Source organism: Athene cunicularia (assembly GCF_003259725.1).
Source record: "Athene cunicularia isolate RWA chromosome 1 unlocalized genomic scaffold, athCun1 chr1_part1, whole genome shotgun sequence".
Lineage (NCBI taxonomy): Eukaryota > Metazoa > Chordata > Aves > Strigiformes > Strigidae > Athene > Athene cunicularia.
In genome coordinates this window covers 115360951-115388149 of record NW_020799091.1, presented here as the reverse complement: position 1 = coordinate 115388149, position 27199 = coordinate 115360951, and the positions used below count along the sequence as shown (strand labels likewise).

At 36.0% G+C, this 27199-nt stretch overlaps 1 protein-coding gene across 1 annotated transcript; it reads left to right on the top strand.

Annotated features, from left to right (window-relative positions):
- Positions 1 to 2815: 2815 nt before the first annotated feature.
- Positions 2816 to 27199, top strand: ZNF654 (zinc finger protein 654). The gene is made up of 8 exons (XM_026850423.1): positions 2816 to 2961; positions 6799 to 6880; positions 8793 to 8928; positions 13033 to 13235; positions 14006 to 14145; positions 18863 to 19004; positions 21090 to 23406; positions 23795 to 27199. The coding sequence occupies exons 4-8, from the start codon at positions 13119 to 13121 to the stop codon at positions 23800 to 23802; spliced, it is 2724 nt and encodes a 907-aa protein (XP_026706224.1). The 5' UTR covers positions 2816 to 2961; positions 6799 to 6880; positions 8793 to 8928; positions 13033 to 13118; the 3' UTR covers positions 23803 to 27199.

Here is a 27199-nt window from a genome sequence, read left to right as displayed (position 1 = left end):
GTTGTGGGGATGTGCTATGGTTTTGATCAGTTAACACTCTGTTTTATCATCTTATGAGTCTCCTAATATTTAGTTTTCTTTCTTGGCCATTGTTATGAGTATTGAGGTGATTTTTCATTAAAAACATTTACCATAATAACAGTCTTGCTTTTGGGTGATAATTGTCAGTTTGAAGGCCAACATACTACATGTTTACAGACTGTTTTGTTCCCCAGGGTACCACTGCATGCTTGTCTATGCTGAATTTCATCACTCACTGTCATAAATCCTTTCTACAGTTATTTACAGTTAGCACTTTATGCTACTGAGAAAAAAAAAAAAACAAAAAAAAAACCCCAGAAAAACAAACAGTATCATCACAATGTTGTCTTGTTGCTTGAAATAATTTATGAATGTATGTATACTGTGCTTCTGTGTCTCTCCGGTCAAAGTGTTGTGAAGAACTATGGTGAGAACTGATCTTTAATTTCTACCTTTGTGTCTTGGTTTTGGTTGGGATAGAGTGAATTTTTTTTTTCCCCTTCCATCTTAGTAGCTCGAATAGTATTGTGTTTTGGATTCAGTATGGGATTTGACATGAGTGATAATGCCCTGATGGTTTTAGTTGTTGCTAAGAATAAGGAACTAAGAACAAGACTTTATAACTTTCCTTGTCCTGCTAGTGTGCAGAAACACAAGAAGCTGAGGGGTGGTTGTTGACAAAACAACACACCCAAACTGGCCAATAGAATATTCCATATCATTTAATGTTATGCTCAGTGTATAGTTTAAAGGGTTGATCAGGAAGCTCACTGTTTTCTGGGGTTGTGGTTTCAGGATTCTCTCTTCTCTGGGATTACTAGCTGGGAATGGGCTGGGCATTGGTCAGTGGGTGGTGAGCAACTGTATTGTGCATTATCCATTTGATTTTTCTATCATAACTATTATTTTAAAATTTGACTTTAATTAGTAAATTTTTTATCTCAACCTTTGAGTCTCCTTACCCTTGCTCCTCCAACTCTGTCCCCCATTCCCTGGGGGTGGGGGAGGGTGAGCAAGCGGCTGCATGGTGTTTGGCTGCTGGCTGGGTTTAAGCCATGACTCTGACCATTTGGAGGTTGAAACCACTAAAGGACATTTGTTCTTTGTCTGCTTTGTTTCTCCTAAGGCTTTTGTATTCTTTTATTCAAGGGAACTTGTTAAAAACATTTCAGAGAACACACAATAGATGTGTGAGGCAGTACTATTTTATAAAGTGTTTATTCTTCCTTGTAAGAGGAAGAGTATTTATCTAAGTCTGCTAATTCACTTCCAGCTGACCTAGATATTTGCTGCATTAAGCAGATTTTCAAACATAAATTTGGTGGAAAGTCAAAATCTACTTACAAAACATAAATCAGTCTCAGCTGTTGTTGGTGAGGAGAAAAAGTTACCAGTTCCATTATCAGTAACTGCTTGCTTTGGAGCAGCTATAACCAAACTGTCAGAAATGGGACACTGGCCTGATCGTGTTTCAGAGCCTTAAACAAATTTAGGCACACAGCTTTGGAACCTTAAATGTAGGCCACTTAACCTGACTTATAAGCCCTTTATTTAATTCATGGAGAATTAGACAAATCTTAAGTGGGTTTCACAGACTTTTAAGTCAAAAAGAAATTCTGAAGAGGGTTATATCTGATTTTTGACTTAGTCTATGCTTTGCTGTCCAGCCTGGGTCTTGAGATAGGTAGCCAGGTATAACTAGGATGAACACTTCATAGCTTTCTTGAAGGCAGTTTCTTGTCTCTTCCATATGTGGTGGAGTGCTTTATCTTTCTCTTCACAATGCGGTTGATGGTGTTGTGTTTCCCCACCTGCTTCTTACTTTTGCAGGATGTAGGCGATGTCAGTTAGGTTTCCTCAGCTGGAAAAGAGTGCCCTGAAATGCAGCTAGTCTACTCTTCTGCTTATACTGGAGCCGTGCTGCTATGATGAAAAACAAATAATCAGGCAAGAGTAAGAGAGCAAAGGAGCCTGACTGTAGTGCAGTGAGATAAGCTATGTGCTGAACCATGCAAGGAATACAGTTTTCAGTCTCTGCTTAGAGCACTGTTTAAGAGTTGTGTCTTAGCTGTTGATTAAAGGAGAAGAGACTACCCAAAGCCCTTTGTGGGGGATGGCTGCATAACAACTAAACTGTCACAGAGTTGGTGGGTGCTTTTACAGACATCTGCTTTATTGCTGTGCTTTGTGCTGAACTCAGTGCTGTGTGTTTTATAGGTGGAGTGCTCTAAATGGACTGGGCCTTTCAGAGGACTTCAGTGTCAGGATACCCATGTAGAAATGTCAGATGGTGATGTGTTATTGAGCCTCCCAGTGTGGGCAGAGGTAGTGCCAGAAATATGCATTTATTAATACAAACAAGACTGACTAGTAGACCAGGCAAGGATTTTTCTCCATTAAAACAACCTTCATGTTTCTCTGCAAATAGTGGTGCAGTTCTGTAACTAGATCAGGGCACAACTAGCCTTAGTTCCATCATATGAATAAGGAAGGCCAAATGTAATAAAAACGTGTTTAAATGCAGAGCGTAATATCTGCTGTGATACTGTGCAAGATGAAAGTTTTCTGCCTTACCCTCTGAAAGAATAGTGAAAGGTCCTTTGTAGTATATCTTATAATGTAGGTCATAAAGTTTCTATTTTTGGTTTGGTAACACAATGGTAAGAGGTTTTGGTTACAAACCCTACTTCTAAGGGAGAAGGGGAAATAAAGCAGGTATAGTATTAACTACTTATTTTTCACTGAAGAGAATATTTTCCATTGTAATATATACGTCAATGTTTTTTGTTGTTAGGTTGTTGAAGACTATGCTGGAAGATGGCAGGTTCCTTTGCCTCAGCTCCAGGTGCTTCAGACAGCGCTCTGTTGTTTCACATCTGCTTGTGTATCATTCCCAGCTGAATGTGAGCACGTACAATACGTATTGAGTAGCCTAGCTTTGTAAGTACATCTTTTTTTTTTTTTTTTTAACTACTACTTCCTTTACAATACAGACTGTGTTACTTTTATAATAGCAGTAGGGTAAGTGTTCACCATACAGACTTTTTGGAAGATCTTATTTTGGAGTATTTGAAGACCAATCTTTGACAGTACATAACTGTAAATAATTTAGATAAAGTTTTTGCTCTTCTACCTCTAGTGATGCAATAAGCTAAGTATTTAAGATACATTTCTTGTGATGTTTAAGAAATTAGTTCATTTTAAAATGGATTTCTGTGTTTGAGTTATCAAAGTGCTTATGGGAATGACTTGTTACACAGTTAACTGACAAAAAGTCATACTCAAAGAACTGCAGAATGTTAGGTCATAAATCTTGCTCTTTTCTTGATTTTCTTGATGGTTCTTGGTGTTTTTCCCACATGAAGGTTGAAAGTGTCAGGGTAATGATCAGTAGATGAGTAAGTCCCATTTTTTTCTTGTTCTAAAAACCTACTTTTCAAGCTTAAAAACCTCAGTGTTGAATGGAAGAAAAAATCATTATGTGAGTTACACTTAGCTGAGATGCAGTATACTTGATCTTATCTCAGCAGATGGGGACAAAAACCTAAAAGCTGGCTTTATTGTGAGTTAGGTTGGAGTAAATCAGATTTCTTTGTGGCTGTATAAACTGCTTTCTCATTGAGCAGTGCTTTCAAATACAGCTTGGTATCTCAGTTCAGAATTTTGTGTGGAAATGTCTTGCTCCCACTTTGTCTAGTCATCAGAGTGAATGCTTTCCTAGTCTTCCACTCTTAGTCTACTCTGTCAAGAGGACTGGGTTGCTTATCCGTTCCACTGTTCTTGAGCTATTAGTACTAATTACATAGAAGTTAAGGCTTTATTCTGTACACTTAAAGAGTATATGCTATCTTTAAGTGTTGGGGAAACATCACCAAAGAGATTTACTGTGTTGTGTTTATGAAACTGACATGGGACTATTTATGGAGCCGTAATACCATGATTTTTAAAATTGAAATGCTCAGGTACTGGAGGATAACCAGCTGCATGAAAATATGGCAACCTGTAAGGTATTTTTTACTAGTTTTTATAAAAAACACCTCAAAGTTCACACTTTTTTATATACTTTCTAATATCAAAGCTTGGGAGGAAAACCAGTAAAATTCAGGTATTTGTTGTACGTAGGGTGGTCACTTACTGATAATCTAGAATTAAATTGGTCACTGAGTTCCTGTCACCCCTCTCTATCTTGGGTTTTGGAGCTGGGTTTATTCACTGAGATTTTATTCCATTCTAGAATGCCAGCTTATTTTTTCTTCAGAGACTGACTGGAGTAGTTTTACATGTGATATCATAAAGGGATCCTGGGGCTTAGTTGCTGCAGTTACCTGGGAAACCTAGCTCGAATCTCTTTTGAAAATTTGGTGTATATTAAGTCTTAGTTCTTGGAGAGCAAAAACCTGCCTGACTGTATTGTCATACTTGCCTAAGATTTCCTTGGTAACCAGACAATAAACTATTAACAGTAATGACTGTTCCATTTCCTATGCCTACTAGCCTTGCTATTCATCACAAATTAAGTAATATCTGTATTGCCATTAATATCAGGGGTTTTAAATTATGGTGCCAGCATACTAGTGTTCTCAAGCAATCTTCTGATGCCCGTAATATCAAAGTAGTGATGTGATAAATATAGAAGCACCATTATTATAAAGGGATGTATGTAAACATGGATGTGCAGTGCTGCAGACTGGTTTAAGTTAACAGTGTCAAGCTGGAACTGACTATAGTAATTTTAAGTGAATGGACACAGGTGATGAGGAAATAGAACTATTTTGATACCTTCCTTTGATTAGTCCGATAAGAGTCTGGAGCGGGTACATTGATAGGGAAAAAACCTGTAGTTTACACTCATTCACTATTAATTTCCAGATTTTTTTTTTCAAGATTCTATTCTCTTCAAATCAGGCAAAGCAAAAAAAAAAAGATGCATGCATCATTTGCTATAACTGGTTTTGTCACATTATTTAAGTTCCAGTTTGGCTGCTTTCCAGATCATGACATGACTCATGCTTGACATTTCCCAAGAGTCAAGTATGCTACAAAATTTTGTTTATCAACATGAAATGAGATCATGTTTTTCAGAATGAAGTACTTAATAGGGTACTGGTTGTTTTATCATTCCATATTTGAGTTGAGATTCAAGGACCTAATCTGGAGAAAAAATTCTGTCATTGGACAGAATTTGTCTCAAAAACCTGTAGGTTGGAAGAGTGCTGGAACCTCTTTCAGGAATCATCATCCATTTCCTCCCTCTCTGTTGTCTTATTTTCTCTGTTTATTTGGAAAAGATGTCTGGAATAATCTTAAATAAAATTGCTCATCTTCTATTACAAGACCAAAGCCTTTGCTGTTCAGTCCTGTTTCGGAAAATGCAGAGTTTTTCTTTCAGTACTATCTCCCTCTGAGAGTCACTCAGTTATTGCCTGCTACTCATGACTTTCTCAACCAGCAATTGCAGATTATGTTAGTGTCGTACTTGGTAGTTATCTTTTCCAAATAGATATTAAATTTCTCAGGATCTTAAGGCAGAGCAATAGTAGGTGCACTGGAGCTGCCTCTGCATATCTGTGACATCCAACTACCTAGTTTTTGATTGAATCAGCTGAGTTGCAGGTATTATCTGGGAGTATGCTTCTGTAACTGAAGACCTAAATTGACTTGAGCTCTGGAAAGCTATTTTTTACCAACCTCTGTGATTCTGCTATTTTTGTCTCAGTCACTGTATTAAAAATGAAATGCTCAACAAATATTTTAAGATGGAAAACATGGAGGCCACAGGTCAATTTGCTCTAGATTGCTGTTGAAAGGATCAGTCTTACCTTCTCCCTTATCTCCACCTCTTTTGAGGTAGCACTTGTGAATTCATGTTGTTGCATATAGACCTGATTTGCTTAAAAATGTGTTGGTGGTAAAATTGAAGTTTTTTGATTAATTTTGTCATTTGAATGCCACACAGGATTAATGTAGTTCCATTTGCATAAAAGCTCTCCCTTTGAAAATAATATTAAAAGTCTTTTTTTAAAATATGAAATTAATAGCACCTTTAAACCTGCATCTTCATAAAGAGACTTCAGTGGGTGTTCCAGCAAGACAGGCTGAAATGGAATAAAAAATGTTAATATAAACTGTTTATCATACTTGAAAATATGAACTATTTTGAATCTGCATTCACGTGAGCTTAGTATTCCTTGAATGTAACTTCTTATACACTGTGCATACTATAGTAATTTTACTGTTGTCCTTTATTCCTCGAAATGGCTGCATATCTGACAAGTTCTTTGGCTTTTGAGGAAGGTTCACTTTTGTAATGGTGAATGGAGAGCAGCAGTATAGAGGATGGTATGAGTTCTTGAGGGAGAAAATGAGGCAGATTCTGCGAGTCTAAATGTCCCGAACTCATTAAAAAGGCAGAAGGGTTTTTAAGTTGTGCTTAAGTATAATTTGGTTTATTACTGTTTTGGTCTTGTTAGCTTATCTATAGATGTATTGTGTTTGCGACTTGATGCCCGATGAAAAATGTGTTTGGGGGGTGTGTGTGTAAACCTAACTCCCAAAATCCAGCACAAAGTATCAGTATTTTTGGAATATGAGTTACATTTAGAGAGTGTGGGCTTTAGCCAAAATTTTTAGGATTACTTTGGTGTGGGCACAGGTCTAGAACTTAGAAAAATCCTAATCTTTTTCTTAGACTTGTGAAAACTAACAGACTTAACAGTAGTTCATTATTTTTATTAACATTTTTAGTTTGGTTGACTTGTCACTACTTCTGTTTTCTAGGAGTTTTTTTGAATTGCTGCTGTTCTTTGGAAAGGATGAGTTCTATGAAGATCCTTTGAAAGATATTTTAGGTTCAATCCAGGTAGTGTTGCCTACTTTCATATAAACATTTAATACTATTTTAGTACACATAAAGACAGTTTTTGTGGGTATATAACCTGGAGGAAACATACCATTATAGTGAAAGAATGTAGGTATTTTACTTAGATTTATACCCAAATATAAAAACCAAGTATATTTAAAGGGAAAGCCATTTATTCTTACATTTATAATCAGTATTGCTATTTGAATTGCTACTTGAGCTAGAGTAAAATACACTCTTTTTTGTAATGCTGATCTGTTAAAGATCTATTTTGTGCATTTCCCATGTAGACAAGGGAAGCTTTGCTTGTTTATATTTCATTAGAATTTAGTGTCATCCAGTGTTGCATACCAGTTCATGACATGAAACCTCAAGTTTCCCTCTGTGGTTTTAAACAGTAAATTTGAAATGGAAGTGCTCTCTTAATGAACTTTTCAGGTCAGCATAAACTCTTGTTGTTTAAAACTTGTATTCTTGGCTAGCCTGGGACAAGGTTTTGTATGGCTATATACAACTGCATCATTTGATCCTGGATTTAAAAAGTTAACTTTTTTTTCCAGATAAGTCTGACCTGAACTCATTCTGAGAGTAGAGTTCACTGCATGGGAACACAAGCACTTCTGTTACCATGAGAGTAAACTTTATTGTAGAAAAAGAAAGGATGTAGAACAGAGTTGTTTGTTAATACTGATCATGGAACTGCAGATATCCCTTTGTTATTTTTATGTTGATACCTGTTTGTTACTGCTGCTACAAATTAATGTGTCAGCACTACTTAATTATCAAACCAGCAGCAATTACATGCTTGATTAGAATTGGTGGAAGAATGGGGTCAAGGAGTGGCTTAGCATCCTTAGGAATGGGTAGAGTCTCTTGCATAAAAGTAATGGGACATTTTGGCTATCCTGCAGTAAGTGCTTTTCAAAAGCAGTCTATGAACAAGAAAGAATTTAGGGAAGTGTGAGATGTATAATACTTTCTTCGTCATGCTTTTGTATTACAATTCTCAGTTGCCTTCACTTTTAAACAACGATCATATTTAAATGTATCTTTACATTATTTTTTACATAAAGAATTTCTGAAACAGCTATGTAATCAAACTGCTAGTGAAAATCATTGTTTCAGTTACTTAACCTTTTTTTTACCATCAAACGTATGCATCTGAATATAAAAGAAAAAAGCTGAATTGAAACTAAAAGAATTTACAGGAAAAAAACGTGAAGAATTGTATGTGCATAGAAGCTATTCTTCAGTTCCATCTTTTTGTTTCAAAATTAGACACCTTTTTCTTGTGATTAAAATTCTACTGTTGATTAATATTAATGCTGACACTTTTACCAGCAAATAACAAGGATGGGGGGAACTTGGCATATGTGAAAATGTTGGGTGACTAAAACATGACGGATTGTTTTAGGCAAGCATAATTTTTGTTATGTAGCAATTTGGAGAAGAATGGTTGCTTGAGGGCTGGTGACTCCCATGGACTAATTCAGTTGTTCCCTCATAGAATTCAGACACCATCACTGGATCACACATCCAGCATAACATGTCTAAATCTGTGCAGACTAGCACAAGGTGAAGACTTCTCCCATAGTATATGCCAGTAATATCTCTAATTCAAGGAAGGACATTTTTTGTATTGTTATGCAAATGACAGGCTTTTGGTGTGTGCTTATAGAAGACATGAGCATTCTGATTTACAGAGTTTTGTATTACTGTTTTCAGTGAATGCAAGTTGTTTCTTTAGGGCTTTGTGTAGGCCTGATCAATAAAAGACTTTGTAGCTTGAATTGATGAATGAGGAAATACTTAAACATATATGGGTTTTCTTGTATCTTATCTTTTGAATGGCCTAACTTTATTTTTAGACATTTTTTTTCTTCATTCTAATTGTTCTTCTTTTTACATGTAGGAATGTCAGAACCTCCTAAATAGATACAGAAATACGAACCTGGAACTAGTGACTCGCATCATCCGAGATGGTGGACCATGGGAGGATCCAGTATTACAAGCAATTCTTAAAGCGAAGCCTGTATCACAGGAATTAGGTATTTTGTTTACCACGTTAATTTTTAGACTACTAAAAAATGTGTTAAATTATGCTTTTTTTGATATTAGGGTCAGGTGTTGTTAGCTAGCATTGCACACAATTTAACTTATTTTTCTGTAGTAAAATGTACTGGTCCCTTTTTTTGGACAGAAAACTAGATTTCTTTGCTAGCAGTTTAAGTCTCCTTTTACAGTGTAGAGATCAGATTATTCAGGTAGAAGAGGCTACTGAGCAGTTACTTATAAAATGGATTTACCAAATCAAGGTGTTCTACCCCTGAAAGAGTGTGGAGAGTGATGACTTCAGTTAAGCTACTGAAGTAACATGTTTGGAGGAGGACCTGACGTGTATTTCTGTCTCATGGTAGTCTGACTCATTTAATTTTTCTTTTAAACTGTAAATACTCAGGCTTGTGGCTTTTCTTGGTTCTGTTTAGAATGAGGCCTGTGATTACACCTGATAGCTGCTTTCTGTTTGTTTGTGTAATTTCTAGAGTAGGAGAAAGGTTTCTGTTCAGTCTGCAAAGTAAACCAGCACTTTTAATGGTGTGTGGAAACAAACATTACCAGAATGTTAATGAAAGTTCATAAGGGGGAAATAATCTATAGTAGAGTCTTTACTAACATCTTATGCAACATATTTGCTAGCAGTGTTCACAGAGGACCTCTTAATAAAAAGTTGTTTCTGTATGATAGTGATAGAAAATACTAGTTCTTCTCTAGTTACTATGCATGATTAAAATTCATTACTGTTTATGACAATATGTTCATTCTGTAGAGAGAGGAAGAGGACTTTAAAGTCAGAACAGTTCAGTGAGCTGGCTCCTTAACCAGAGGAAGTATTTTGATACCAAATTAATGTGATTAATTGGGTAGTCTTTGTTGTTTTTTGTTTTGTCTCTTTTGTGAAGCAAGCACTTGAGCAACATAGTTTTCCCATGATTTTTATTATGTATCTTGATAAGCTTCTAGTGAAATACCTATAGAAGCAAAATGAAGACAAAGGTTATCCTTTTGTTCCTTATTGCATGACAAACTCTAGAAGTTTTCGTGGTTATGGTCTGAAGTTAGGTCTCAATCTCCATCTCTCAAAGAATTAGTTTAGTCTTTTGTCTTAATGACTCCTTTGGTCATCGTGAAGGCTCCATTATCGATAACAGTTTGAGGAATTTTACTTAGTTTTAACTTGGCAGAGTAGGAATGAGATTGCCTGTTGTCACTAGATTATAATTTTACTTCATTTTGTTACAGACCACATCTCCTTCCCCTCTGCTTAGGTATTGTTCCTTCTTTTATCTTCTGATATCCCCACACACCCCCTTGGCATGTCTCATCTGTGATGACAAACATATTATTTTAGATAACATCTTCTGGAAGCTTTTTCTTTCTTGTTTTACTTCCTCTAAAATCTGATTCTTGTGAAGTCTTACACAAAGCAAACATTCTGTGCTGCTTTATAGGCTGGCAGTGTTTGGTGTATATTTTGAAACTTGGCCATATAGTTCCCTCGGGGATCGCTATTTTAAATGAGGAAAACTGCCCATTACTGCTGAATCACCAACCATTACTTGCAAAAGTCAGTTTGATAAATATGTGTGGTGTGAACTACATATTCCTGTCTTGGATTTGTTAATTGCACGGATATGCTTAGGCCAAGACAAACCTCACTGTGTCTGTACATGAATTGTAGTATACATTGACATGTTTCAGTCTTATTTTGATATGGTCGGGAAGGAAGGCAGTGTTTGAGTTTAAAGAAAAATAGCAGGGTTGAAACATAGGAGCAGTAAACTTCTACTAGATTAGGGAGAATAAGGTAGCCTACTGTGAACATCAAGAAGTAGTGTAGACAGAGGTACACTTAGATGTAAACAGTTAATTAGTTTCTAAGCTCATGGTTGGCATTTATCACTCTAAAGCAAAGCACTGCACATGCTGCCTGGACAAGAATAGATGTTTTCCCCAAGCCTTTTTTAATGTAACACAGACTTGGCTAAATGCTACTATAGTTAGCAGTTGTCTTTTGCCTGGGAGGTTAGAAGAGCTGTAAATGCTGCCTTGTTAAAAGAGGGCATTCCACTGCAGGGAGGGAGCACAAAGCTGGAACTTGCAGTCTTAAAACCAGTGTTGGAGTGTGTAGGAGACCCCATCCTGGGAGCTTGTGCTGTTTGTGTCGGAGAGTGTAGGAGATGCCCTTCCCTGGGAGCTCATGCTGTCAGAAGTGGGATTCACATTTATGGAGCAGAGGGGCATATTGATGGAAGAATTCTCCACAGAGAAAGTGGGAATAATACAACAAGTTAATCTGTATAGTGGATTGCTGTCTTCGCTTGTTTGAGAGAAAATGATGTTACAGCCAGTTGTTAACATGCGCAGCATTTTCTTAACATCAGCATGTAACAAAAGCTAAGTATTTCTGGCTGAATTTTTTGCTCTGAATATTCAGTAATCTGTTGGGTAATGTTTGCATTGTGAAACTGGTGATATGGTTTATTACTCTAAGTATGTTATTTCAACAAAGAAGAGGCCTTTACTTGGCTTTAAGGATTGTTCTGTATGATTGCTTTTTCTTGCAGTTAATGATCACTGTTGGACACTGGCTTTTCCTTCAGTCATCATCTTTACTAAGTTTGTACCCAGAAGTGCTAGTGGATAGTGGGGATGAGATCTTCTCTTATGGTGAACCTTGTATGTGTTAACAAATCTCATCTAAAAGCTTACATCATATTAAATAATATTTTCTAAATATTCATTAGCATATAATATCAGTAGCTTATGTAAAAATAAAGATGCTAAAGAAATGCTGTTTCTGAGCATAAGGAATGTCTTTCAAACAGGTGTCCTTTAAAAAAAAAGTTTAGGTGAAAGCTTGTTTTACAAATAATCTTTTTTATTTTGGGGAAGAAAATTTCTCTTACTTGTTCAGGTTATGTTTTTCAGTAACCACCTCTACTTTCTTTAATCATTTTAAGTGTCACTTTCAGTTGCTTGTAACTTTCTTAATACAGGTTCTTCCTAAGGTATAAACTTCTCATGCTCACTTCTAGCCTTCATTGACTTTATGTTGACAATCTCTTTATTTTTAAAAATGCTGTACAATACTACAGGGTATGCCCTAGAAATTGTGGGGTTTTAACTCTTAAGGTAGCTGTTGAGAATATAAAAGGAAGATCAGGCCATATTGTCCAATACGTTACGTAAATGTTACCGCACTATGCAGAGTGGGCATTTACTTGACAAGATGCAAACAATTCTCAAAATAAAAGCAGCGTTAAGTTGCATTTTGTACCGTTGAGTAATATTTTAACTTTTAATCTTGAGACACTAGAATCTGTGTCATCTTTTATAAGAGATCTAAAGTATGTCTTCTACATATTTCATAACTTCCCAATTACTTAAACGTTAAGTATTTTGAGTATCTCAGTTGAAACAATTTCATTCAAGTGTTCGCTTTAAGATTAGCTTCTAGATCTGAAAAACAGGTTTCTATAAATCAGAGCCTAGAATTTAAAGGTATTTAGGGATTTAGAATTGTGCTCAATAGCACTTCTAGAGGAAGAAAAAGTATATCCTTCCACTTCTCCAAGCAAAATCAAGGTGTTCAAAGCTACATAAAGCAACAGCGTGTGAATTGTAGTTAACTTTTTCACCACTCTGAGCTCTTCCATTTTAATGGGTAATGATTATCCTGAGTTGTTTTAAATATTTATAATTATAGTGTTGGAAGTAATGTCGATACGATACTTCTGACAATCACCCAGATTCCAGTGTGAGAAATAAGGGAGTTTTTTCTTTTTTTAAAAATGTTCATATCTGCTTCTATATAGTGTGTATTTAACTAATCCTTTGCAGCACCTTGTGTTGATCTGTTAGAAACAAAATACTGAGTTAGATTGCTGGTGTAAGAAAAATAACTATTTCTGTTTCCAAGCAGAAGGTCAGATTCTTCATGGTATTTCATTTAATATATGATAGCTTCTTTAACAGAGCCTTTTTTATATTATTTGTTGACATTGCACTATTAAAAACAACATTACATTTAAATATATTTGTTGTTTGGACTTCATATTCTAATTGCCTTTAAATCTTTCTTTTCTGTACAGTTAACAAATATTTAAGCTCTGAAAATCCACTGTTCTTTGAACTACGTGCCAGATACCTTATTGCCTGTGAACGCATCCCTGAGGCAATGGCTCTTATCAAATCTTGCATAAATCATCCAGATATCAGTAAAGATCTGTATTTCCATCAAGCTCTTTTCACCTGTCTTTATATGTCACCATTAGAAGATCAGCTATTCCAGGAGGTATTGTTTGTCAGTATACGTTTTTTTTAATGAAGTGGTACGTTATACTTACTGTATACAAGTTGTCAAGAGGAGTATATGGAACTCTGCTTTTGTAGAATCAAATGTCATAAAATCAGGCAACTACACTGGTGTTGCTTAACTTAGCACTGGCTTAAGCTTTGAAAAGTTAAATGTTAAGTGCCTATAAATCTTTTTGACCTAGATGCAATTTTTTGGTCAAGTTTACTTGTAGATATATTCCCTAAATAACTTGAGTCATTAATATTTTGTAACTTCAGTGTATTGACCATTTTACTATTGACTATTATTTTAGCAAAAGCACTTGAGCCTAATTGATGTCAGCCCAGTGTTTTGTACACTATATAGTTTTGTTAGCCTTAAAGTTTTTTAATGATGCCCCAGTATGTGAAATGACACTCTAGCTGAATGTGGCCTTACTTTTACCACTGATAGCACTTACTAGATAATGATGGTTTTCGTAACCTTGTTTTAAGAACAAGCTACCACCATGCAAAAAAGTGCTTTTGTGTAGTCTTTTGACATCTCAGACAATTACTCTGATTGTTGTTACTCTAAGAAATATGAAAGAGCTTTAAATATCTAAAAAAATCTCTATTTACTGACCTACACAAAAGCTGTTCCAAAGAAATCCTGTGTTAATAGCAACTCCTGAAGTTTTCAGTAGCTTCTTTAATATAGCAAGGTCTGATAGGTTTTTATTTCATGTTAGCAAATTTGTCTAAATTGATTTTATTTTAATTGTATAGCACTTGTTGAGGACTGATTGCAAGAGTGGAATTGAGATCATCTGCAACACTGAAAAAGAAGGGAAGACTACCTTAGCCTTACAGCTATGTGAATCGTTCCTAGTCCCACAGCTTCAAAATGGGGACATGTATTGTATATGGTAAATACTTTATTTCTGGTGAAGCAGCTTAGCAGATAATAAATGCTTATTGCCAACATGAAACCCTTTGAGATGTAGCTCAAGTCTAAAATACCAGATAAAAAACATTCTAATGTGACTTTTAAACATCTCTAGTACATGTTATGCCTGTTGCCTTTTTACACACAGTCATGTACAGTGGTAGCCTACAAAGTATGTAACACTTATTAACTGTTTCAGAGTAACAGAAAGGTGAGCCTTTATCTGCTTTAAGCAGTTAATACCTATAAATAAGGCATTTATTATTAGTAATGTGTAAGAATATGCAGTCTGTAGACTCTCTGGCTATGCAGATTTTTTGCTGTTCTGCTAGTTAAATGACACTGCTTATAGTAACCAAATTGTAGTATGTCACCAGTGTGTCTAAAAAGATATGGTTCTGGAAACATGTTATGAATTATGCAAATGTCTCTTTCATAAAGAGCCATAACATAAATGGTGGTCCTCTAGAAAATATTTAAGTAAGAATGTCTTCCTGTACACTGAATCAGCTTGATACTTGGACGTTCTTATGGCTAAGAAGCGTTTTCTAAAGAGGTGTTGAAAGAAATTTCATCTTTCTGAGAACTGAAAGATGGCTAAGGAAAACAGTCCTTTTGTTTAGCCTGTATAATTTCTACCTAAAATAACATCTGCATTCCTTGATAAAGTAAGCTTAATTTCTTTATGTAGTTGAAGCAAAAAGGCTTAGTCATCAAATATTTGATCAGTTTTTAAAATTGAGATTAAGTTATTGATCTGAGTAATTTTAATATGGAGTTTAGAATCTATATAAGATTTCCTTGTTTCCAGATTTCAGGGAATTGAAAAGTAAGATGTCTCCCTTTTTTTTTCCTGTGGAAGTAATAAAGGTCAGACATAGTTTGTTAATAAAAATTTTCCTTAACTATAGGATGAGTAACTGATTGCACTGAATAAAAAGCTTTTGACTTATGATTATGACACCCATTTATAATACAGTGCACTGGCAGTACCTAGTGGCATTTTTCATTCAGTCAGTCCAGAACAAGGTGGGCATGACTGTCGTCGTAGCGCAGATGAAGTTTAACCAAAAAGGTGTGCATGGTTTGTGTGATTTCAGCAACCAATTCAGAATGGAATCCAACTTTGCGGATTCCTGCCCAAATGCTGCATCTCCTGACTTCTTACTTACCAGGAAATTTACAGGTGTAACCTACACGTATTAGTTACATGGTTAGTGCTTTGTGTTTCAGGGATTCAGTCTTTTAAGAAATGCATTTTAAATATTGGAATTAAACATATATTATACCTTTTGCTGTAGTAACATGTTAACCTTGCTCTTACCCAGTTGATTGTTAAGTCTTGCATCATCCACTTTATTGTTATTCAAAACAAGATGTCTGTCCTTACATCTGGCAAAGTGGATGTCAAAAATGAAATTCCAGAAGAGGCTAAAGTACTGTTTGATATTTGTTTATCCAGTAAAGCATTTTGGCATCTTAGTATTTTAATCTTCAGTGTTCAGAATTTAGAACCTGAGGATCTTTGAAAGAGTACAGAGCAGTTATGTCTGTGTAGCTAGAATAGCTGTTTCATTCTTTACAGAATCTGAGCCTCAACAATTGTGTACCCAATGAAAGAAGTCTGCATAATAATAGATAGATATTGTAATAGATAATGTAAACTGGAACAAAGCTTGTGAAGGCATGACTATACTGTAATTCAAATTTTTGAAGACACAGGAGCCAGGTTAAATTAACCCACATCATGTATTTTTCCTTAGAGAAGATTATAACATCTTCTGCACAGCTTAAATCATCTTGCCTTGTCTGGAATTGAGGACCTTGCAGATCTAGCAGGGATCTAGCAACAAACATTACTAGCAAAGATAAGAGATCAAAATAGATTAGAAAGCTATAAATAGCAAATATTTGCTTCATGTGAAGCAGCTTATATGAAATCTTCATGCTGAAACCATTAGCTCTCATTATCGTAGAGGACTTTAAGCAGCTCTGTCACAAAACTCCTACTATTTTCATTAAGAATAAATTCTAGATTCAGACGACCTGAACTATTTTCCAAAATGAGAGCCCACTTGCAAATTAATCACAAAGCAAGCTGTGCTTGGTCTTACTAGAAATATTTGTGTACAAGGTATTGGTAAGAGATCAGTCCATAATGATGTGATACTTCTAGTATCAAAAAGTGATGCCTCTTCAGAAAGGCAGACAAAATTTTGATGGAACAGGCATAGCAGAATGGCTTGTCTTCTCTGTCAGGCAATTTTTAAATGCCGTTTTGGCTGTTTTCCGGTGATTCCTATGCAGTAAATTCACAAGGACAGGGAATTTTTCTCACATGTTCAATCAGTCTTTAGTCCTTGTGTAATTTTTGTGAATTGAATAATATTTTGGTAAGGCATGCTATCTATACCCAATAGACAGACTTTCTACTTAGCAACAATAGCAAAGGTTTTAGATCTAGCTAATGAATGGCAGGCTTAACCATTCCTTCATGTTGCTATCGAGGCACGCAAAGGTTTTGGTATTTTGAGGGGGATTAACAGGCTGGAATACCTGGTTGTCTCTGGTAAAGAGGTACCTGGTTCTGTGATCTCACAGTAACACTTTAAATTGCCCCAACACATGTCCATAATAGTTTAAACAGAGGCCTCAAGGTGAACCAGGTTCTACTATCCAAGAAGGAAATGTAATTAAGTACAATACTCTTACGCCATAATAACTGAGCAAATAGAAAACTGCTCCTGTCTACATTATCTCAAGGTTATCATCTGTGTTGTGCTCAGTGACACAGAGATATCTCAAGTGCTGCTCATTTCAGCATGAAAGTTGGTATCCAAACCATTTAAGTGGTTGAAATAAGAATATAATCAGCTCTTTAAGAATGCTTTAATCCTTAATGATTATCAAAGCCAGAAATGTGCTTGAGAAGGAGAAGCCTCCATGTGTACAGGGAGAAATAAAACTAAAATATTATTTCACATCAGGATCTAGTCATATGGTGGTTAAACTGCTTTGACAGCTTGCTCTTCAGCAGTGGAGCTACTCCTTCTATTTTCAGTTTTCTCCATTCCTTTTTCAGCTCTTTCCTTGTGCTAGCTATCACACTTGTCTGAACACATGGCAAGCCGCTTTAACCACTAAGCTCTCAGAAGAATAATTTGAGTTTTCTCAAATTCTCTGGAATTACTGTTGAAATGGCTTGCTTTGAAATGGTGTGAGACAAAGCAGAGAATAAGTTGTATTATTTAAGCGCTGTAACATTTGACAGCAAAAATGTTCACTTCTTTCTTTCATACTTCAGATTGAGACTTTTACTGAATTTTTATGAATGGTTTGGTGCATAAAAACACTAGTTAATTTCAAATGTGTACGTGAAGTTTGCAGACTTTCAAGAACTTAGATTTCTAGCCTGCTAAAGGCAGAGGGTAACAGCTTAGAAAACCTGCAAGACTAATTTTTTGTGGGTAGAGCAGCTTGTAGAACTCTTTTTTTCAGTTTCACCCATATAAGCTTCATATTTCTTTCAATGTGTTCTCTTGGGTTCTGAATGAAAGAAAACTATCAAACTCTTTTGTCTAGCTGTTAATGTCAAACAGAATTGTAAAGCTGTCCTAAATTTAAAAGTGAGGTTGGTGTTTTGTCATAGGCAGTTCTGTCCTTCCTTTCATGCAGGCACTGACCTCACTAGACAAGCTTAAGCTCAAAAAGTTTGCCTGATTTGTATCTGACATAGACTAGAGAATCTGGAAGATCAGGCAAATATTTTGTCAGTAACAGGGTTTGTATTTTCTGAGGGAGGAGGCTGGTGGAATAAAAACGTGTCTTCCTTCAGAAAATGAAAGTGGATTGGTTCCCTGTTTTCACTGTGATGTTATAGTGGGATTTCTGCCTACTCCTAGCTATATCTACTCCTGTGTAAAAATCTTTCTGCTGGCAGATTTTCTTATAACTAAAAGTTAGGTCCAGTTGTCTTTCCAAGTCTGTGAATTAAAGTGCACGGAATTTACAGGCTGTAAATTTCAATTAGTTATATTTTATAGACCAAACACATTACCTGTCTAGGAGCTCTGCTGCAGTCTAGCAATCTATTCTTATGTTTCCTTGTATCAGTCAGAAATGTTACTTGACTGAAGATCAGAGAGATGTATGAATTGGCTGTAGAGTCTGATACTTTCATGTAACTGCTGTTGGCTAGAAAGACCAGTGACGACAGCAGTAAAAAAAAAGAAAATTGTGTTGTAATAAGTTAGCTTTCTGTGACACTCCCCTTTTCCAGATACTTCTTTTCCTGAAAGACTCCTCATCCTTGCACTGAAAGTAACTTAATCCCAAGGGTGCACAGAGCTTGCTGTTGAGCCTTAATGTTTATTGCCTGTGGTGTTAAGCACTAGATGCTGTAGCATCTGATTTTATTATGCAGTTCTCTGATACTAAGCTGAATACATTAATATTTTGTTGAATATTTAATTGGCTCAGTGATAGGAGATACCCTGACTTCTTTAACAAAGTAATTAAGTTGCATTTTCCATTGTGTACGTTGGATACAGTTGTGGTGTTAATTAGGTTGGTATTATGCCCTCAAATATGATTTTAGTTACAGAATATGCAAATAGTTTTTCCTTAGTAATGCATCATGCTTAGTGATAGAGTTCTAAAACTCAGTCTAATCAAAATATTTTGTTCTGTACTTATAGGGACCTGATCTTCATTTGGAGTAAACTGCAGCTTAAGTCTAACCCATCAAAACAAGTTTTTGTCGACCAGTGCTACCAGCTTTTAAGAATTGCTACAAATGTCAGAGTAATTTTCCCTTTCATGAAAGTCATTAAGGATGAAGTAAGTCTTGTTTGTTTGTTTTACCCCACCCCCCATTCTTTTTGTAACTAGTTGAAGAGAAGTGATGTTAACATTGTGTAATGGCCACTCTTTGTGGAAAGTTAAGAGGGAGTAAGGAAGAATACATTATTAATTTAAAAATATTGTCAAGTTCCAGAATGTGCTTTAATATGAAGATTTCCCTTGGTCTGTTGTGTGTTTTTAAGATTTTTTTTGACTGAATTCCGAGGTTTTCTTTTTGTCTGCAATAAGTTTGAGGAATGTCATCCTCTATAAATAAATGGGGAAATTAATAATAAATACATGGAGTAAATGTGAAAGATGCATTGGTGGTTGAGGGTTTTTTTAGCCTGGCTCCTTAAGGAAATAGGACTTGTGTAACACCATTGTATCTGCCTTTCACCGTTGTTAAGTTCTGAATCCTTTCACCAGTTCTAATAAAATCTGAAGAAATGCTTATTGTATCATAAAGGAAAAGCTAAGCTAAGGTAGAAGACAACAAACATACTTTTGCTTCAGGAAGATGTGCTGTGTTTTGTGCTTCATATGTTAGTCTTGCACTGTCCCATACAAACATCTGCAGGAGATGTAACATGTAGTGCTTTGCACACAGGAGTGCAAGTCATTTCCACATAAATGTTTTTTATGATTAACCTGACTGAACAGAGCTCCTTCGTATTCTGTGCCCTAAATGAATTATAAATTATTTTGTCACGGGTGCTGCTGTACAGTTCTAAATGCAGTGATTCGCTGCTGTTCAAGATTTTAATCTCAGTATGTGTTCTAAAATACTTTTGGTGACGTAACTTTTATTTGTGTTTGCATCTGAATGATCATATTTTTTAATAACACACTACTTATGTAGCATTGTATGTATTTTTTTAACACATATTTAAATGTAGGTAGGTATTAGTTATTTATAACTTCCTGAAACTCTTTTTACTTTAATCTGCTAACTGCTGGGCAGTATGTTTCTGATCATCCCTTTGAATTACATGCTCAGGGCAGGTCCCCCAGCCTAAAGTGTGGAATAGGAATTGTGCTTATTGAAAGGATAGGTTGTCAGTTCAGAGAAGTCGAGCCTTTTAGAATGCTTGGCCATGAGTTGTTGGGGTTCAAAATTGAGGTCCATATTTTATAGCTTGTATTTTTATGTAATGCAAGTTAAATGAGTTAAAACAGGGAAAAAATACAGAGTAGTTGTCCAATTACAGTCTGAAACAGCCTAGATAATGAAGATACAGACAGAAGATACTGCTAGATCAAATATGATATGCTGTAGTCTTGTTTTATATCCCCAATCAATTGTCTTTAGCTGTAGAACTGCATGTGGCAAAAGTATCTGAAGCTTTACTGACAGTAGCTGTATAGCTTTCAGTGCAAACCAGATGTTATTTTTGAGCATTTTTGTATCTGTATTTTATAGTCTCATTGAAGCATTATTTTAAAATGAGCATGCCTTTAGGTAACTGTCCTGGTTCAGCCAGGATAGAGTAAAGTTTTCCCCAGCAGAGAGAGAGGGGGAAGGGATCTCCAGCTGGGTTATTCATACCATGCTGACGTCAGGTCCAGGGGCGGAACCTTTTTCCTTGCTCTTTGGCGGGCTCGGGAGGGAACTTTGCTTTCCGTAAACCAGCTAGCGGTATTTCTCTGCATATCTTTTGCCTTGTTCACTGTTATTGCTGTTTATTGTTGTTACCATTGATACTGTTGTTGTTCAGATTGTTCTATCGCTCTGTTGTATTAAGTTACTTGTTATTTTAGCCGGGGTCTGTGTCTAACTTCCAGCCCGACCAGCGTGGGTGGGGGAGGGGCAACAGCCATGTGCTCTCCGATTCCGGCAAGGCTTAAACTTGCACAGTAACCTTTACTATCAGGATGCTTTCTGAACAAACTCCTAACTATTTTGCAAGTAGATGAATATAAATATATGGGATGTTGATCTTCAGGCATTGCTTATACTAATTTATTTTTAGTTCTGATTTTTTAAATTTTATTTTCAAGCTGTAGACTTCTGTAAGCCCATAAGGAAAATACCATTACGTGTACTCTATAATTATGTGTGCTATAATTTCCTTTCCACAGGTTGGGGAAGATGGTCTTCAGATATGTGTTGAGATATGTGGATGTGCCCTACAGTTGGACCTCCGTGAAGATCCCAACATGAAAAGTCTTATTTATAAAGCAATTGCTCATTTTCTGCCAAACGACTTGGAGATCCTCAGAATTTGTGCTCTTTCAATCTTTTTTCTTGAGCGCACCTTGGAATCTTACTACACTGTTGAACATTTATATAAATGTGCAGATGAGGAATACAATGAGTGCACTAGTTCTGTTCAAAACCGTGTACGGTTTGAATTGCTTCCAATTTTGAAAAAAGGTTTGTTTTTTGATCCTGAATTTTGGAATTTCTTGATGATCAAGCAGAATTGTTTAGCATTATTGGGGGATAAAGCCTTCATTGGCTTAAGTGAAAGTACACTGGAAAACTCTACTACAAATACAGAGAAGATAACGGAGTATAGGGCTCTGAGCGAGGAACGTGTCTGTTTAACAGATGTAAGCAATGGGGAGCTTGACCCTGAAGACCCCTCTGAAGCCCAGTCCAAAGGTAATGCCAGAAAGAACCACGAAGCTCTTGAGGCATCTAAAATGTTAGATCAAACTGTACCAAGGCACCGCTGTGTGATATGCAACAAGGAATTTCTTGGTGGTCACATTGTGAAACATGCACAAGCTCACCAAAAAAAGGGCAGTTTTTCCTGTGTACTTTGCACCAGAAAATTCAGGCAAAAAGGACTTATGCTAAAGCACTTGAAGAATCATGTCAGGAAGATAGAAAGGCAACATCTTGCTGCAGTTCTTGAGGCTGGTCAGCAGGCTCCTGCTCTTAATGAACTAGAATGTTCTGATGTTTCTCTGTCTCTTGAAAATGGGAATTCTGATGGTTCCAAAGACAATGAACCAGAGATCACAGTAGCTCCAAGTGTTGACCAGGTGGTCCAAGTGGAGGAGGAGAATGCAGAACAGGTATTAGATGTGGTGGAAAATCATCTAAGTGACCAGGATGATGCTACTGAAAATAGTAGTGACAGCTGTTTTAATAATGTTCCTGATGCTTTAAGTACAGAAAGTTTGCCTGAAGATGATGAGAGCTCCAGTAAAGAGTCACCTATTCTGCACAAAGTGAATGGAGCTTTTTGCTCTCAAAAAGACATTGATGCTCTGGATGAGGAAGGAAGCTTTAAGTGCCCTGCTAATGGTTGTGCTAGAGTGTTTAAAAAGATCAGATTCCTCAATAAACATGCAAGAAAAAGTCATCCAACTGATTTGAAGGTGCAGCAGCATATAATGAAATGGAATAAAGGAAAATGTCGGTTCTGCCAGAGGAAATTTGCTGATTCTCAACATTTTATAGACCACCTGAAGAGACATGTGTATCCAAATGTTTACTTTTGTTTACACTTTAATTGTAATCAGAGATTTAAGCTGTCAACTGAGCTTGCAGAACATACAAAAAGTCATAGTGTTTTTAAAGCTCAATGCAATTTTGCAGAATGCTGTGAGCTATTTGAGGAGCTCCCTTTGCTGTATGAACATGAGGCTCAACATTATTTAAATAAAACACCAGAATGTTCAGAAGATGCAAGTGAAAAAGATTCTTCAGATGATCCTTCAGAACTTTGTAGTTACCAAGATGATGATGAATCTCTTAATGAAAAAGAAATTGTAGATTTACCAATTCCAACTTGGAAGTCAAGGAAAGATTCTACAGAACCAAAGACATATATTCAGAGTGTTGAGAAGAAAGCAAATAATGTAATTCACAATGGTAATGAAAGTTCATCTGAGGGTAGCACTACGGTTTTAAATTTGATAGACCAAAAGACACCTGTGTTACAGCCAAATTCTGAGAACTGTAATGTTGTTAGTGACCAACTAGTCAATGGGCACAGTGACCTAGACCAGGCATCGTCAAAGTCAACAGAAATAACTTTGGACAGAGTGGCAGATGAAACAAGGACAGAAAATGGGTCAGTGTTACCAGTTTTACAGAATTGTCATGATATACCACAAAATAATGCTGCTGCCTCGCAATTACCTTCTAAACCAAATCAGACAACAGAGAATACTTCATATGGTGTCATCTTAACAAAACCGTATTTTAGACCATTGCCTCCAAGTTATCTTGATGAACGATATATTAGCATGCCAAAACGTAGAAAAATTTTGACTGATGAAGTAGATGCTCATTCTGAACAAGATACATTTTGTAGCAAATCAACAGAAAGATTTAGATGTGGCAACTGCTTGACCATCTACTGTAATTCAGAAGCACTTGAGGCTCACCTTGCACAAAAGAAGTGTCAGACGCTCTTTGGATTCGATTCAGATGATGAAAGTAAGTCTTACAGTCCTTCTGGGTTGGTTTGCTTGGAAGTAAATACCAACCAGTTAATGGTCTTTGAAAACAGTCAACCAAATGGAATAGATAAGATAGACGTGACTTCTAAGCAATTGTAGTATGCCGGCACTTAGACAATTAAATCACAATACTGTGCTAAATTGGAAGTTCCAATTGGATATGCTGTTTAGAGTAAGAAAGGGGTGGTGAGAACTGGTAGGCATCTCTAATGGAAAACTTCTCATGAAACAAAGGGGTAATTCACTCTGTCTTTCCTTGCATATTTGAAACTAAACATGTTGAAAAACACAAGCAGTGTTCTAGATATAAGAATTATTTACATTGATTAGTCTTCATTTTGATCCTGGTGCATTCTCTTTTACAGGTGCCTGATTCAATGTTGTGGGGAAAATGTATCAAACGAGGAGTGGTGTAAGAAAACACTACATGAAGAAGCATCAGTTCGTTTCCCAGTTGGCCTTAAACATAAAGCAGTCTCAAATTAAAGAAAAACATGACCTTGATAAAGACAAAGCACATTTTCTAGACAAAACTCACAGAGGAATAATAGGAACTCTGCAGGTCTCGAGTCCAGAAAGGTTGCTACAAAATCCCCAAAGTACCAGTTATCCGAAAAGCCACATTCATTCCAAACGTGTGATTGAAGCTTAGCGGCACAGTCTTTCTAGCAGGAAGGTTTAACGAAAATAAGGCGTACAGTTGAGCAGGCAGAGAAAGCAGGGATGTTAATTGCCTTATGGAAGTAAAACCAGCCAATTCTGAAAGCTGCTTTAGTAGAAAAAAGTGTGGTTAAAGGATATCCATCCACACAGCTGGGAAGGAATCGTTTGAGAAGGTGCTACATTACTATAGTAGGGATGATAAATGCATAGAGGAACCATGCATTCTTTTTTCAAAGTTTGAGTATGTGATTCCATTATCTGCTAAAAATCACGGAGCTCATTTAATAAACTTACACTCTGAATCTAAGAGGAATGTAGAAAGAAATCTAAGATGGATGGAATGCTCACATAGCCCAAAACTTGAAGTACAGACCATGCAAGGAAAAGTGAGTTGATGTGATACTAAGAGATGCACAGTGGGAATCAGATGCATGCAAGAAAATCCCTTTTCAAGGCTGTGGTAAATGTATATGTTAAAGAATGTCCTGTAAAACATCTGTTGTAGGAAGACTAATGCAAGCAGTACATGCACAGATTGTGTAGCTATTAACAGACGCAGATTGAAACAGATACAGAATGTGAAGGGGGTTAAGCTTGCATTACATGGCAGAGTTAAACTAATTTTATGCAAATACAGAGGTCCTTCAGCTGTTGGTGTGACTGAGAAGAACTTGAGATAGCTTCCTGTTCTTAAAAAAAAAAAGAAAAAAGCAGATAAAAGCAGGGGACATGTCAAGTTGGAAAAAAAAAAGATCAGGAAGAGCCTGTTTCACATATGTGATATTGCGTAATGGTGGTAGCTCACAACTCAGTACATTAACTACTTGTTTACTGTCTAGAGGAAGCAAGAACATATGTATTGACTCAACCTTAAGACACATTACAAGCCTGTCTAGTAGCATCTCTTGAAAAGATGGCCTTTCCCAGAAGTTAGTGAAGGAGTTAGACTTAATGTTAAGCACTTTATCTAAAATTCACTGTTCATAGAAACAATCAATGTGAAGATAGGAAATTTGAGTCATTCAGCTCTACATGTAACATTGAAATACTGGGCTTTGGAAACCAAAAAGATGCTGTTGTAGTTTTTGGTCTTCCCACCCCAAACAGAGGTGTGGCAAACATGTGCATTGTCTAATTACTGTGCTGATTTATCCTCTAATTTATCTTTATACTGTCTTGCCACCTAAAAATGCTTTGTTTGGGATCCTGTTCAGTGTGGGTAGCTGAAAATTTCAATGTGATTGTAGGCACTGAAGGTGTAGTGCTGAAAACTAGTGTGTACAGATGGAGTCATCACAGAAATATAGGACAACGAAGACCAACTGTTCCTGCTCAGCTAGTTTGCTTACTGAACAGTTCATCACAATGCGTGTATGGCACAATAAGATGATCAACTTGCTTAAATTAACAGATATGTAAAAACTAATGAGTAAAAAAATCAAGAGGTACATAAAAGATCAGTTTGTTGTAGCAATGGCTCACACTTGCAAACCTAAGGATTTCATTGTAAAATAGGCTGTTAAGTAGTTCTGGAATTTAAACTTAATAGTTCAGTAATGCCTCTGCTAATAATTCTCTATGAAATCAAACAGATACTTGCATTATTTCTGCTTCCTTTTCCCCTCCTGGGAGATAAAAAGAACGCAAATTCAAAATCATACTTTTTTGAATTCTAGAAAATTTTTGCCTTAACTTTGAGTTGGATTAACATAAAAGGTTAGAAAATTATGATCACAGGTATGTGTGCATTACATTAATACCAACGACTGCCCCACTTTCAGAGATCTGTATAACATTTGAGGCACCAAAGAATTTTTTTTTGCAGTTGCAAAAAAAATATATTTAAATGCATCATTCATTATATATACATATATACACACTATATATATATTTACATATATAAACACATTAAAAGTTTTTAAACATAAACTTAATGGGGACCTTATCAGCCAAATGCACTTTCACATTTTTTGCTTTCACGGTAACAACTAATTTGTAAGGACCCAATTATCATCATGAATGTTCCCAGGCTCCCCTTTCTTTGCTTAACATTGTTAATCTAGTTAAATTTGCTTAAATATTTTAGGAGAAAAAAAGGTTAATTTTAAAGTATTACAGTTTTAAAATCTCAAAATGCAGTCAATAGATATGACAAAATGTTTGTGTAAAGTCTTTTAAATGTACTTTTAATCTTTGGTGCTTTTTTGCCTTTTCCTAGAGCTCCATGTGTTTGAAGATGCTTTAAAAACATGATCGAGACTTGTATTTTCTTTGGTTTAAAGTGTGTAGATAAATGCATCTATGTACATGCATAAACTGTGACCATAATTTTTTGTACCTGCATTAAACTCATTTTTGTTCAAAGATGTTTTTCTTGGACACCACCATTTGTTTATACCATGTGTTCAGTATATACACGTTGGAGAACTGGAAAACTAAATTCTTTCGTGGGTGAACATTAGCATCACCTAACACCTATCAGAATTGATAAATTGACTTAAAGTAGCATGTGGGTGGTAACGTTTTTAAGTAATGATTTTTTTACTTCAAAGGACATTACATTTTCTTTAAACTACTCTCTGATACCTGTTGGTATTCTCAGATAGTGGCAGTATTAAGCAACTTTAATTAGGAGCAAAAAGGTACTTGTAATGTGCAGGAGATAATTCTATGTGTTTTTTTAAGGATTCTTTAGTATGTTGAGTACTACCCTATACTAAGCCTGCAACTTCTAGGGCAGAAAAAGATTCAAATTCTAGAATTGAAAGTGGTTTTTTTCCCAGGCATTAAGCATTGTATGATATAATTGGAAATACTTCTTCAAAATGTTATCACTTTGATTCAATAAATACTGAAGTACATGTGTAATCATGCAAATATGTAAAAGCTGCGTGAAGTTATACGTGAGCTTAGGGGCTTTGTTGGATCAAAGTTTGTGCATTTCATTGCTGACAATTGTATTCTAATAACATTCCTCCAGGTGGCTATAACTTGGATTTAGACTTTCCTTTTAAGACTGTCTACTCTAACCCGATTGCAATTCACTATAAAGGTCATGTAAGTTCTAATTTTCAAAGAGTTGCCGCTTGGTAGGCATCTTTCACAAA

Bases quoted from the DNA above. Each gene is read 5' to 3' on its own strand.
- ZNF654 (XM_026850423.1), top strand. From the start codon at position 13,119: ATGGCTCTTATCAAATCTTGCATAAATCATCCAGATATCAGTAAAGAT. The intron at 13,236-14,005 runs GTATTGTTTGTC...TTAATTGTATAG, and splicing joins AAGATCAGCTATTCCAGGAG to CACTTGTTGAGGACTGATTG. The intron at 14,146-18,862 runs GTAAATACTTTA...CTGTACTTATAG, and splicing joins GGGGACATGTATTGTATATG to GGACCTGATCTTCATTTGGA.